A 14,494-nucleotide genomic window follows, 5' to 3' on the forward strand; every position below is an offset into this window, starting at 1 on the left:
CATTTTACTGAAAAAAGAGAATTTTTATACACACTTCAGTGGGTCTTTTTAAGAAAGTGGAATAACTCTAACTTTATTAAACAAAGTAGAAATGAAAGAATAAGTGAGCAAATGATCAAGCTATCTTAGGCTTTTTCAAAGTATTCCTTTTTTACTGCAAAAACAAAAAGTATATGTTTGCACAATCTGCTCTTCAGGTAGCTAGCAGCATGAACTATTCTTAAGTTGCCCAACTCTTCCCATTATAAAACTATTTTCAGTTGCTCATAACTTGGCCAAAACTTGAACCATTTGGGCTGAAGTTTCCAATGCCAGGTTTCTGCCTCAGGCTGATGATTTTTTTTTAAGTTTCAACAAAAAGGGTCCAACCATTTCCACAAATGAAAATAGGGAAAATACATTGTTTGGCCCATGCTGAACAAATTAACACAACTGTTTTGTATAAAACTTTGGCACCTCCATGGTTGGGAGCAACAGCTTGAAATTTGGCAAGGAGATTACTTGGAGGAAGATGGACTGTGAGGGAGAAGGGATAACTGGAACTCAGATCAGGAAGTTAGAACTGGGTGGGCATGGAGACTGGAAAAGGGAAAAGTTACCCACAGTTGGAGACTGGGATTAGCTAGATGAGGACACTGGGATGAGGAGCTGTGGAGTTGAGAAAACAGACTGGAATGATGACTGGATGAGGGGAATGGGGCAGAAAAGGTCAGGCTTAGGGAGAACAGGAGCAGAAGGGTCTGTGACTACTAGAGGGCACTCCCCTTTAGAACCTGGAATGGAACCCAAGATTTCTGAGTCTCACCATTACTCAGCTGTCTGAAAATATCTGTGGAACCCATTGGCAAAGTGTGCATCTAATCCCCATCTAGTGCTAGTCCACGTAGAGGATGACAACCTACTACAGCTACTACTACCACCACCAGTTACTATACTAGCTCAAGTAGTGAAGATCTGTGCTGTGGATCCAGGGATGAAAGTAACTTAAAGGACTTACCAGTACTTCTGGGTTGGCTCTGGGCCCCCGGAAGGTGCGGGGCCTCGGGCAGAAGGGGTGGGGCTGGGGCCAGATTCCCCCAGCCAGCTCTTCAGCAACTGCTAGACCCATGCCACCTGGGGCTCCAGTGGTGATTTAAAGGGCCTGGGGCTCCGGCCGCTGCCAGGAGCCCCGGGCTCTTTTAAATTGCTGGGCCCCAGGGCAGCTTCCCCTTCCCCTCTCATCAGAGGCCCTGCCAGCATGGTGCTTAAAGTGCCGTGGCAGCACTTTAATGAAGGCCATGTACCGGCCCATACCGGGAGCCACTTACTTACTGGTACGGCGTACCAGCCCCGTACTGGCTTACTTTCACCTCTGTGTGGATCTAAAGAGAAGGTTACTCACCTTGCAGAACTGAGGTTCTTCGAGATGTGTGTCCCTGTGGGTGTTCCACTCCAGGTGACAGTGCATCCTGGTGCTGTTGATTGGAGATCTTCGGTAGCAGTGCCTGATCGGGACGCACGTGCTCAGCTGCTGTCTCACAGCATCATTAGAGTCTGCCTGAGCACGCACGTCCCGCACCCCCCTCAGTTCCTTCTCTACCGTAGAGATATCAGAATAGTACTCCAAAGTAGAGGGGAGGAGGGTGGGTAGTGGAACACCCACAGGGACACACATCTCAAAGAACCTCAGTTACTGCAAGGTGAGTAACCTTCTCTTCTTCTTCTTTGAGTGCTGTCCCTGTGGATGCTCCACTCCAGGTGAATGTGAAGCAGTTGGTTGGTGGGACTTTGGAGTTGCAGCAGTGACAACTGTAGACAGTACTGTGTGGCCTACTATGGTGTCTGCCGTGGTATCCTGTGTGATAGCATAATGTTTGGCAAATGTGTGGTCAGATGTCCATGTGGCCACTTGGCAGATGTCAGTAATAGGTACGTTATGGAGGAAGGCAACGGATGTTGACATTGCCCGAGTAGAATGAGTTCTGATGCCCTCAGATGGTTGGGCATTCTGAGTTCGATAACAGGATCTGATGCAGTCAGAGATCCACTTGGAAGGTCGTTGCTTAGAGATGGCCACCCATTCGATCTGTCGGTAGTGGAGACAAATAGCTGAGGGGATTTACGAAATATTTTAGTCCTGTCTAGATAAAAGGCGATTGCCAGTCTGACGTCGAGGGTATGTAGTGCCACTTCTTGTGGAGCCTTATCAGGTTTGGGATAGAATGCAGGTAATTATATTGGTTGATTAAGATGGAAGGTAGACACCACCTTAGGGAGAAATTTAGGGTGGGATCGCAAGGCAACCTTATCTTTAGAGAAGGTTGTGTAGGGAGGGTAGGCCATCAGGCAATTATTTCCCTACTCTTCTCGATGACGTTACGGCAACTAGGAAAGCTATCTTCATAGATATCAAAGACCACAAAGGGCTCGAAGACCAGCTAAGGGCTCGAAGACCACAAAGAACTAGGTTGAGATTCCAGGTGGCTGCCGGTGGCTGAATCTCAGGGTAGAGATTTTGCAGGCCCGTGAGAAAGCGTTTTATTGTGGGGTGGGCAAAAAGTGAATATCCGTCCAGTAAGTCACGGAAGGTGGTAAGGGTCACGAGGTGTACTCTCATGGAGCTGAGCAAGAGCCGGTTATGTTTTAGTTTCAAAAGGTAGTCTAGGATGTTAGGGAGGGTCATGGCATGGAACGTCAAGCGTTTATGGGAGCACCAGACAGAGAAGCATTTCCACTTTTGCAGGTAAGTCTTACAAGTGGAGTCTCTTCTACTGTGCAGGAGGACATACGGGACCTGCTCAGAACAGGCTAGTTCGTGGGTTTGGAACCATGAAGGAACCACGCCATCAGATGAAGTTTCTGGAGCTGCGGATGAAGAAGTTGGCCCTTGTCCTGAGACGGCAGATCTGGTCTGTTGGGGAGAGTCCTTGGAGGACGGATGGACATGCATAGCAGGTAAGGGTACCATGTCTGTCTGGGCCAAGCCAGGGCAATAAGTATGACCTGGGCCTTGTTGTTTCTGATCTTGCAGAGAACCATGTGTATCAGAGGGATCAGTGGAAAAGTGTACACAAGTGAGTTGTTCCACAGGATGAGGAACATGTCTCCTAAAGATGCAGTACCAAGTCCCACTCTGGAGCAAAGTAGGTGACATTTGCGATTCTGGGTTGTGGCAAAGAGGTCTATCGACTGGGTGCCACAGCGGGAGAAGAGCTGTCGTAGTATCATGGGATGTAATTCTCATTCATGTTCCTCGGAGAAGTGTCTGCTGAGTGTGTTGGCAGTAGTGTTGTGACAGCCGGGTAGGTATGAAGCGGTATTTTCTATGTGGTGTTGTATGCACCAATACCTAACCGGATGGCCTCCATACATAGGGAGCGCGATTGTGCTCCCCGCTGTCTGTTGATGTAAAACATACATGCTATATTGTCCATTAGGACCTGGATGGATTTGTTCTTTACAAGGGGGAGGAAGTGAAGACAAGCATGTGTGACTGCTCTGAGCTCTAGGAGATGTATGTGCAGACACGTCTCTGACAGGGACCAACGGCCCTGTGCCCTGTGTCCCCACAGGTGCGCTCCCCAACCGATCAGGGAAGTGTCCGTGGTGAGCATGAGTGTCGGGGAGCGTTGCTGGAAGGGAACGCCCATGCATAGGTTGTCTGATTTTGTCCACCATTGTAGGGAGGCTAATACGTTCGCTGGAAGAGTTAGCATCATGCAGAACGTGTGTCTGCTGGGTTTGTAGTTGGAGTTTAGCTAACCCTGAAGACATCTCATGTGCAGCCTGGCATACTTGACCACGAAGGTGGTGGCTGCCATGTGGCCAAGAAGCTGTAGGCAAATACTTGCTTGTATCCTGGGGTGAACGGAAAGCATGTATGTGAGATGTGTAATAGCTAGGAATCTGTTGTGTGGGAGCGAGGCTCTGGTTTGAATTGAGTCCAGGTGAGCTCCGATGAATTTGATCCGCTGTGTGGGTGTCACGGTGGATTTTTGAAAGTTTATTTGTAGATATAAACTGTGGAAGAGGGAGATGGTGAAATGGGTAGCTTGTAATGTCTCGTATGAGCTGCCTTTGATGAGGCAGTAGTCTAGGTAGGAGGAAAGTATAATCCCGTGCCTGCAGAGGTGGGCCACAACTATGGCTAGGGTCTTGGAGAATACCCTCGGTGCTGTGGAGAGTCCCAGTGGGAAGACCCTGTACTGGAAATGGTTGTGTCCGAGTGTGAATCGCAGGAAGCATCTGTGTGCTGGATGAATGGATATGTGAAAATAGGTGTCCTGTAGGTCAAGAGCTGTGAACCAGTCCCCTTGTTCCAGCGTGGGTATTATTGGGCCCATGTGACCATCTTGAATTTCTGGACACGTACAAATTTCTTCAGTCGGCATAGGTCTAGTATAGGTCTTCATCCCCCGCCCTTCTTTTGGGTCAGAAAGTAGTGGGAGTAGAACCCTTTTCCTCAATATTGTGTCGGCATAGGTTCCATTGCACCTATCTGTAGAAGATGAGCCACTTCTATGCGAAGTAGGTGCTCGCGAGAGCGGTCCCTGAAGAGGGACGGGGTAGGAGGAAGGGTGGGCGGGTAGCATAGAAAAGGGATGGAGTAATCTGACTGAACTATTTCCAGGACCCAACGGTCCTGTGTGACCTGCTGCCAAGCATGGTGGAAAACCTGGAGGTGGTGGCCAAATGGGCAAATAAGCAGTGGAGTCAAGGGGTGGTCGCTCAAACCCTCAACCAACACTTCAAAATTGCTATTTGTTTCCCGATGGGTGGGAGGTAGCTGGTTGAGCCTGGTTTTGTCTGCACCTAGGAGGTTTAGCATGATTCCTGGCTATATCATATGGTCTGGGCTGGGGCCGGTGATATTGTTGTGTGTGTGGCCTCTGATAAGGTTGATACCGTTGTCTCCTGGGGAGGGACAAGTATATGCCCAGTGTGCACAGGGTTGCTCTAGAGTCTTTCATAGTGTGAAGGACTTCGTCTGCCTTTTGGAAAAAAGCTTATCTTTATCAAAAGGTAGGTCCTCCACTTTGGTCTGCGGGTCTTTAGGGATACCGGATGCAGACAGCCAGGAAGATCTGCACATAACCACTGCAGTTGCGGTAGTGCGGGCTGCTGTGTCTGCCATGTCCACAGATGCTTCTAGGGCCATCCTGGACACCAATTGGCCCTTTGACAAGAACTGACTTAAAGTCTGCTCTCCTGTCCTCGGGGATACAGGAGGTAAAATCAAAGAGCTTACTGTAATTGTCGAAGTCGTAACTTGCAAATAGCGCTGAATAGTTTCTGATTCTGAATTGCAAAGTGGAGGAGGTATAAACCTTGCAGCCCAAGAGGTCAAGGAGTTTGAGGTCCTTGTCTTGCAGGGTGGGTCGGTATTGTGGCTGTTTTGTCCTGTGTGTCGCTGTACCCACTACAAGAGAATTCGGTTGTGGATGAGAAAATAAGAAGTCTTTAGCAGGAACATAGTATTTACGTTCAGCCTTTTTGCAAGTTGGTGGGATAGAGGCTGGGGTCTGCCAGAGGGTACCAGCTGGTTCTAGGAGCACTTCATTTATGGGGAGCGTGATCTTTGAGGGCACAGAGGGTTGGAGGATTTTGAGGAGTCTGTGTTGTGACTCCTGGACCTCCACTACAGGGATGTCCTGGCTGAGTGCCACCCTTTTGAAAAGTTCCTGGAATTTCTTAAAGTTGTCCACATTTTGTGGAGGAGGAGGCGTGAGGGCTCCGTCTGGAGCTGATGGAGAGTTAGGAGTCAGTGAATCAGGGTATGGTTCATAGCTCACCTCTTTGGGGGGGGGGCGGGGGCGGCTTCAGGCGATCTAGATGAAGATGGAGCTGGAGACAGAGGCACAGAATAAGCTCGTGGTCTGGTGGAAGAGTCATGAGGATGAGTGGCAGGAAGAGCCGGCCAAGGGTACAACTGAGGCCAAGGCATAGGATAAGAGAAGTGAGGTCCCGCCCACGGGGGACGAAGTAGAGAAACTGAGGCTGGTGCTTGTGAGCCATGTCCTGAGGTATAAATGGTTCTGGTGGAGGAGGAGAGGCAGGCTGGGAGAACTCTGCCCGCTGCTGCATATTGGGCTCGCTGTCAGTGAAGGTAGCCAGGTCAGGTGGGGAGAGCGGCTGGTCAAACAGTAAGCACTGGTGTCAAGGAGCGGGGAGTCAGGCTTAGGGGCCACTGAGATGTGGTCCTGATTTAAGAATTGCTGCTGCTCCCTGGGCTGTGATCCAGCTGAGCGAGATATGTGATCAGAAGCACGTTGACTTCCGCTTTGCTTTTGTGGGTACCGCGGGCTACAAACCGTGGGCTGTTTGTAGGCACCCTGCAGGTCTGCTCCTGCTTCTGGAATGATAGGCAGGCTCAGTGCCAACGTTCTTGTTGACACCAGGGCAGAATGCACTGTCGGCACCAGATCTATTTTTGGTGCCAAGGGGACCGGTGCCGAGGAGACCTTCCTGCTACGGGAAATCGGGTCCCTGCCTCTGTGTTCCGCGGGAGCTGTGGCTGAGGTGCTGGGATGGTTGGAGGCGCCTGTCTTCGGCGCTGTCAGCACTGAGGGTAAGGATCTCACAGGAGACCCTTTACCCTTTTGAAAGTCTCTGCAAGGAGACAGTTGGGCTTCCTGCCTCTTCGCCTGAGAGGGTGAAGCCATGCTCCCAAATAGTTCCGACCTGGCCGGGAAGCATGAGGGAGAGGGTTTGCTATTGCCCGTCTCCATAGGCAGCTGTAGGGATTTCTCCATCAGGAGCATTTTCAGCCACAGGTCTCTGCCACGACGAGGCCCTGGTTTTCAGGCTGGTATAATGGACACACTTGGCAGGGACGTGTGTCTCGTCGAGGCACTTCACACAGCGTGAGTGTCCAGCAGACCATGGCATAGGCTCCTGACAGGAGTCACATTTCTTAAATCCTGAAGACCCTGGCATTATTGCACTAGGAATGCTTGGGTAGAGTGTCTCAATTGGAGACAAACTTGAGGAAAAGAATAAAGTTTTTTGTTTTTTTTTTAAACTAATTAACTATTCTAAAGGAAGGGAAATAACTGGGACATTTCTAACTAACTATTTCTATGTCTTTGTACTTACTTCCTTTAGTGACCAGGGAAGAGGATCAGAACTGTCCCGAGTCCTGTCTTCAGCCGAGGACGGTTGAGAAGGAACTGAGGGGGGTGTGGGACGTGCACGCTCAGGCAGACTAATGATGCCGCAAGACAGCAGCTGAGCACGTGCATCCCAACCAGGCACTGCTACCAAAGATCTCCAATCAACACCTCCAGGATGCACCGTCACCTGGAGTGGAGCACCTACAGGGACAGCACTCGAAGGAGAAGTTTCCAACCCTGCTGATGAACCATGTGGGTATCAATATGGTTCCACATGATTAATTCTATTTTTTCAGTTTTCTTTTTAAAAACCTAGGAAATTACACACAAAAAAAACATGTTTAAGGAACACTGAGGTTCCAAATTCAACCATTCAAAAATTAAGAAATGCCATCATTAAGATTGTCCATGCAGCCTCCTTGTGCATATGCACTATGATACAGTTTTTAATTCCCTGATCATGTACTATCTCTTTCACAGGATTCCTGCATCATTCAATGTACAGGATGTACTGTGTTCTCAGGATGAATCAGAGTTATGTAGTGAAGGAGGCTGTAATACCCCTATCTCATTTGTTGCAGAAGTTGAAAGATGTGCAGTGAATGAGGCAAGGAATTGCAGGAAGAGAAAAGATGGTCTCGTGATTAAGGCATGAATGTTACCCTAGAGAACTGGATTCTATCCATGCCTCTGCTGCAGAGTTCTTATGTGATGCTAGTCAAGTCACTTCATCCAAACTTTTCACAGATGTTCACTAACTGTGTGTTCTTGGATGCCCAAACTGAGACCCTGGGGATTGATATACAGAAATACTGAGCATTTATAGCTGCACGCGAAGTCAATGGGAGATGTGCTTTGAATATATAAAGGGCTGTATAAAGCGAAGTAGTCTGAAAAATCATATCTTAGGTGTCAAGTTAGGCACCCAAAGTGGATACTTTTGATTTTAATCTCTAGGTATCTCAGTAAAATTGGGATTATACCATCCCCTCATCTCACAGGTGTACTGAGAAGGTAAATTAGTTAATGCTTGTGAAGCACTCAGATACTATAGTAATAAATGCCTTTAAAAGTCCATGAAAATATCAGTAATTCTGTATTCACAACAGGATTTAAAGAATGTGCAGTAAATAAAGCCTGAGGCTACACACTGAATGAGGATACAACAAAATATTGAAAAGCAGCTCAGTCAGTGAACACCATCAATTCTGTGCACTGAATGAAAACAGGATTCTATGGAGGGAAAAAGTATGTGATGATGTAATTATAGACTGTATCATGATGTATAAGCGCAAGGAGGAAGAATTAAGGTTGCACAGGCTACTTTAATTTTGAAATTTCCTACATTTTGGGTACTTGACTGCATAAACAGCATAAACATCACCGCAGCATTCTCTTTAAAAAAACCTCAGGTGGAAGGGCTAGTAGGCTTAATTCAGTGTTTCATTTTTTGTGATAATATTGCATTTTAAGTTGTTGCAAAGTTTTTGCCACTCAGCTTAAGGGAAAATGCCACTAATGAAACCAGAATACCTATGTTTTGATTCATGTTGTCACATCCTCATAGCTAATTGCTGGTTCTTTTTCAAGAGAGGCATGTAAAACAACACACTTTCTACTACTAAATATTTTGAACAAGAAAAAGAATGTGGGAAAAAAGCTGTGCCCCTTATGGTTTTTGCAGGTGGTGACTGAAGATAAAATTTGGGTCTTTCAGGCACCTGGTCTGCAAATATTTATGTATGTGCTGAAACTTTAAGCGGTGTGAATAGGTCCACTGAAGTCTATGCACACTGAAGTTAAGTATGTACGTAATTTGGATTTGGGATTTGGGTTGGTTAACATATATGGGCCTGATTTTCAGAAGTGTTGACCAATTACTGTGGCACTCTGTACCTCAAAGCAGCACCCTGGAACCCACATATTCACGCCATGTAAGGTTTCATATGAAAGGTCATGATCTGCTGAAACCCATTTTTCTGCCAAAATATGTATATCATTAGTGTATATGAAGTTATGAGATTTTTCTGTATGGTTGTTACTGAAATATGCTATAAGTTTGCTCGTGACATACAGAGGAGGTGACTGTGACATTATATAATTAAAATATGACCATGTAGATCAGCGGTGGGCAAACTTTTTGGCCTGAGGACCATATCGGGTTTCGGAAATTGTATGGAGGGCCAGTTAGGGGAGGCTGTGCCTCCCCAAACAGCCAGGTATGGCCCGGCCCCCGCTCCCTCACCCTGCTTCTCAACCCTGAACGGCCCCCCCTGGGACTCCTGCCCCATCCAAGCTCCCCTGTTTCCTGACAGCCCCCCCGGGACCCCTGCCCCATCCACCGCTCCACCCCCACACTCCCTGTCCCCTGACTGCCCCCAGAACCCTTGCCCCTGACTGCCCCCCACCGCCCCATCCAACCCCCCATCTCCTTCCTGACTGCCCCCATTCAACCCCCTGGTCCCCACACTCTGACAGCTCTGACCCCATCCACACCCCCGCCCCCTGACCACCACCTTGAACTCTCCTGTCCTCTGTCCAACCTCCCCTGCTCCCTGCCCCCTTACCGCGCTGCCTGGAGCACCGGTGGCTGGCGACACGGCTACACCAGGACAGGCAGCCATGCCACGCAGCACAGAGCACGGGGTCAGGCCGGGCTCTGCGGCTGCGCTGCCCCAGGAGCTCGCAGAACATTGAGCTGGCAGCGCAGTGAGGTGAGGCTGCAAGGGAGGGGGAACAGCGGGGGAGGGTCCGGGGGCTAGCCTCCCCGGCCGGGAGCTCAAGAGCTGGACAGGAGGTGGGATGTGGCCCGCGGGCCGTAGTTTGCCCACCTCTGATGTAGATCATTGTTGCTACCACTGTTATATAATTGCAACACATCTTATACAAAGTGTGTCAAGTAAGGTGTTTATGGAAAGGTTCTGATTTGTTGATTATGATTATACTATTTGTATGCATGTATCATTTTGTATTTGAAGTTATGAGTATTGGCTGTATACCTATATTTCAGATACGTTTGCTCCTGTGGTAACACTCATAAGGTATTTATCCTGCACTTCTTGAAGGGACTATACAAGTTAAATGGCTCATCAAGGAACACTTAACTCACAATGGACCATGGAAGATGCCCATCCACACCTGATGGACTTCTAACTAGAGTACCAGTAATGGCTTCTGCTATGACTGAGTGACAACATGCATGGATATGTGACTTGCCCTTGTGACTCCAAACACCATCTTGTTACCTGTAATGTTCCACAGTGAGAACAATGGGTTTCCCTTCAATTGCCAAAAGCTATAAAAGGCCCTGGAAATATCTCCATTTTACATCTTTCCTGCTCAATCCTCTGAACTATGAACTTATGCTAATGGGAGCATTCTAACCAAAGGACTGAGGACCTTCCAATGATTTGGAATCAACCAGAGACTTAACAAGCCAGCAGTTTATTCCATCACTGCTACAAGACTGATCCAAGGACTTGGCAATTATTGTGTGTATTTGATTTCTTTAACCAATTTTAACTCTCACCTCTCTTTCTTTCTTTCTTTCTTTCTTTCTTATAAATAAACCTTTAGATTTTAGATACTAAAGGATTGGTAACAGCGTGATTATTGGGTAAGATCTGAGTTACATATTGACCTGGGTATGTGGCTGGTCCTTTGGGATCAGAAGAACCCTTTTGTTTGATTAAATGGGTTTTAAATAATGATTCATCTTTAAGTCTAGGGTCTGGGTGTTGAATCCAAGACTGGAATGTTTAAAGAGACTGCTTTTTTGACTTATTGTTAGCCAGTGTGGTGACCCAGAAATTTACTTTTGTTGCTGGTTTGTTATATCTTATGGGAGAATAACCAGCGGTTTTGGGGGGGTGTCTGCCCTATTTCTCAGCAGTTTGTCCTGAATTTGGTATTTTCAGTTGTGACCCACGGAGGCATGGTGACAATGACCTCCGCCCAGCTAGGGTTGCCAGGCATCCGGTTTCCGACCGGAAGGCCCAGTCGAAAAGGAACCCTGGTGGCTCCAGTTAGCACTGCTGACTGGGCTGCTAAAAGTCTGGTTAGTGGCGCGGCGGGGCTAAGGCAGGCTCTCTGGCTCCACGCAGCTCCCGGAAGTAGCTGGCATATCTGGCTCCTAGGTGCAGGGGCGGTCGTGGTGGCTCCATACACTGCCCCTGCCCTGAGCTCTGGCTCTGTAGCTGTGGGGGCAGCGCCTGTGGGCGCAGGCAGCATGAAGAGCCCCCTGGCTCCTCTGCCTAGGAACCAGAGCCTGGGACATACTGGCCACTTCCAGGAGCTGTGCAGAGCTGGTCCTATGTTCTTAAAATAAAAAATATTTTATACAAAAAATTGTGTAATGGAAGGTGAACATATTTTATTTACATGAGAAAACAATGTCTCCTTCCTGTTTAAGCTATTTAACTATTGTAATTTCTCTGAAACAAAATTATTCAAGCACAATTTTTACTAGAGTAATTATGAATTTAGGACTCTTGCTCTAAAAGTTGTTGAAAAAAATGGGACATGCAATATCTAACTTTGAATCTCATGATTTATGGCATGTCAAATTTGCTTTATCAGATCTTAATATTCAGAATTCATAAAAGCATGTTAAATAATTGACTTCTATTTATATGCACTATTATGAGAAAACAGCTGAATGCATTCCCCTGCCTACTCTGCTCTTGAAGCTTTTAATTTTTTTTTTAAATCAGCCCTGAGCTCAAATCTTATAAAACAAGTACTGTAACAATCCAGAGCAAATCTTTTCAGGCAAATTAAAAACTTCGTTTATTTCAAACTAATGATAAGAAGATTTATCACTTACACTGTTAAGAAAAATTGAGTTGGCAAATCATTACAGATGAGGATTTATGTTCACTGACTTGAAAGTGTCTTTATGTTCTGTTCTTCATTCTTTTAAATTATATTTACATGTCTGGCAGTAAATTTTATGAAATCTGTGATTTCATACTCACTTTGGTATTAAAACTATGAAGAGAGAGCAGTGAAACTGGGAAACATTTTCTCATGTTGTTCCTCCTCATGGTATTCCCTCCAACTTGATGTTAGAATTATGCTTGAAATATTTACCAATATGTATTTGTAATGTATAGTTTGGGTACTTGTTTGTATTTTGGGCAGGTTGTGGCTTTTACAAGGTATGAATAATAATTTGCTCAGCCACTGAGATTCTTTTTAAAGCATCTCCCCAATAAGATCTATCCTGATAAAATAAAGTTCAATAAATAATACTGTAATTCCTATGTCCACATTATGGTTTTGTACAGCTTGAAGTGTTTCTATATTGCCAGATATGTCTCACGTATATTAAGCAACTTCTGAAAAAAATTCTGAACTTTATGTATTTATTTTACAATAGATCTATGTGCAAGGATAACAATACTCTTATGATTATCAAAGTGCCTCACTTTGCATATTTCATACCCTAAAAACAGGATTGCAGAGCCTCACTTAATTAAAAGACTACCACTATATTAATGAAATGCTATAAATATTTCTTAAGTACATATTTAGAGCACAGGGCACCAAGAGAGCATTATAAAGGCACACTTTACCCTGCCATATCCAAAAACTTTAGCAGTATTTCCACTATACCTCCTTTCATATGTACGTATTCTTGGACAGGACTCCTCTTTTTCAGCCCTGCCTGCATACTGATATTAAAAAAAGATTTCCTAGTAAGGTTGTACTGCCAGTATTGACAGGTCATAACTTAGTTAAAATAGTTTTAAAACTCATTGGGGCTCCACATTATCTGGAAGACATTTTAGATAACTTATGTCTTGTCTACACTGGAATCAAAACTTGACTAGCTGAAACCGTTTTTAAAAAACAATAGCGCAGGCAGGGCCTTATTAATATTTAATTGTGAATTAATATACATGTGGATAATGTGCCAAGAAAATATAATTTTTGTGACATACTTGACATACTCCCCCCCCCGCCCCGGACTTTTATCAGTACCCTTTCCTCCTCCATAATCTAACACTTCTACACATGCTAGTTGCAATTCTAGTACCTAATACTAGGAGCATAACAAAAATGTTTAGATATAGGTAGTGATCTAGCATCTAGGGTTAGTTACTAGGCATTACCATTTAGAAATTCTATCTGTGACCCCTTCTGGGACACTGCATCTTCACAGAAGAAATGGTTCTATTTGTGGGTTTTCCAGAATGATTATAACTTACGTAAGGCCTTAGTGCTAAGAATACTATTGATGCCTTTCTTTAGGTAAGAGATATAAAAGAGTAAAAAGACAGTCTTGTAGTTACAGGAGCACTCCAATCCAAGTGAACATGCATACATAAATCATGATCTATAATAGAAATGCTGAAAGACTTTAGCTGTAGTAGCACAAGAAAACAACACTATTATAGTTAGCATTCTCTTTGAGCTCTCCAGTCTAAAGTTCATGTACAGATAAGAGTTAAAACTTAAAAAAAAAAAAGATTTCACAAGTCTGGCTTTTTTCAGACTCAGAGTAAATCAAGCAAGGTCTCCCTTATACAAGGATATGCAGTGTCACACAACATGTAAAAATGCAACTAATTATACCCATGGAAACTACAGGTTTGTTAATATGTACACAGTATTACCTGTTACATGAATCACTATTAGTTTTTCAAAGCATGTTCTGTATTTTTTCCTTGACAATCTTACTTAAGTATCTCTTGGCAACACTATGTAAGGCTGTACATAATTAAATATATATGAAAACATTTACTGCTACAAAAAGCAGCACACACATTTGAGAATTCTATCAGATTAATTCTTTGGATCTGCTTGTCTGTGGTGGGAAGAAAATAAGAAAGTCACTCCTCATTAATTGCAAGCATAACTTCTAGAGTCACAGCCAATTGCAGTAGGAGATACATGCTCTAAAGACATTTAGATTTCAAGTATATAGAACAAAAATGGAGACATTTACCTGAAATTCTGGCACCGTAGGCTTTGTGACAGCTTTCCTCTTCTTTGTAATTGCTTTTTTAGATATGGATTTTTTTCCTTGTAAGATTAAAAGAGAAAAGCTTCATAATGCTGTTTATTGCACTTCATTAATAAAACCAAATTACATACAACCTTGAAAGTTAAATTATAACTAACAGATGGCTGATGGTGAGTCATGTAAACATAATGAATCAGAACCAGACTCAGCAAAAGCAAACATTAAACTACAAGTACTTGTGTGCGGGGCAGCCTTATTTCAACAATGAACAAAACCACTATAAATGCCAACACACACCAAATGAAAATTAAGGTATTACTGCAAGAACATCAGTAAACTATGAAAGAAACATTCACACTACCATTGTGAAGGGGGGGGGGGGAAATCCATAATTTAAACCAGAAACATAAATCAAAAAACAAAACAAAAAAAA

General features: G+C 44.9%; 1 protein-coding gene across 14 annotated transcripts in view; it reads right to left on the minus strand.

Moving 5' to 3' along the window:
- KIAA2026 (KIAA2026 ortholog) overlaps positions 1–14,494 on the minus strand; it is a 118,168-nt gene that overhangs the window by 41,040 nt on the left and 62,634 nt on the right. For 8 of the 14 annotated variants that reach the window (XR_005225765.2, XR_005225764.2, XR_005225766.2 and 5 more), the window contains one exon: positions 14,044–14,120. The exons of the other annotated variants lie outside the window; for them this stretch is intronic. Coding sequence is in view for 5 of the 8 variants with exons in the window: in XM_037901903.2 (XP_037757831.1) it covers positions 14,044–14,120 (77 nt within the window). In the remaining 3 variants the exon portion in view is untranslated. The remainder of the gene's footprint in view (positions 1–14,043; positions 14,121–14,494) is intronic. 14 annotated transcript variants of the gene reach the window in all.

The sequence above is a fragment of the Chelonia mydas genome, chromosome 5 (genome assembly GCF_015237465.2).
Source record: "Chelonia mydas isolate rCheMyd1 chromosome 5, rCheMyd1.pri.v2, whole genome shotgun sequence".
Taxonomy (NCBI): domain Eukaryota; kingdom Metazoa; phylum Chordata; order Testudines; family Cheloniidae; genus Chelonia; species Chelonia mydas.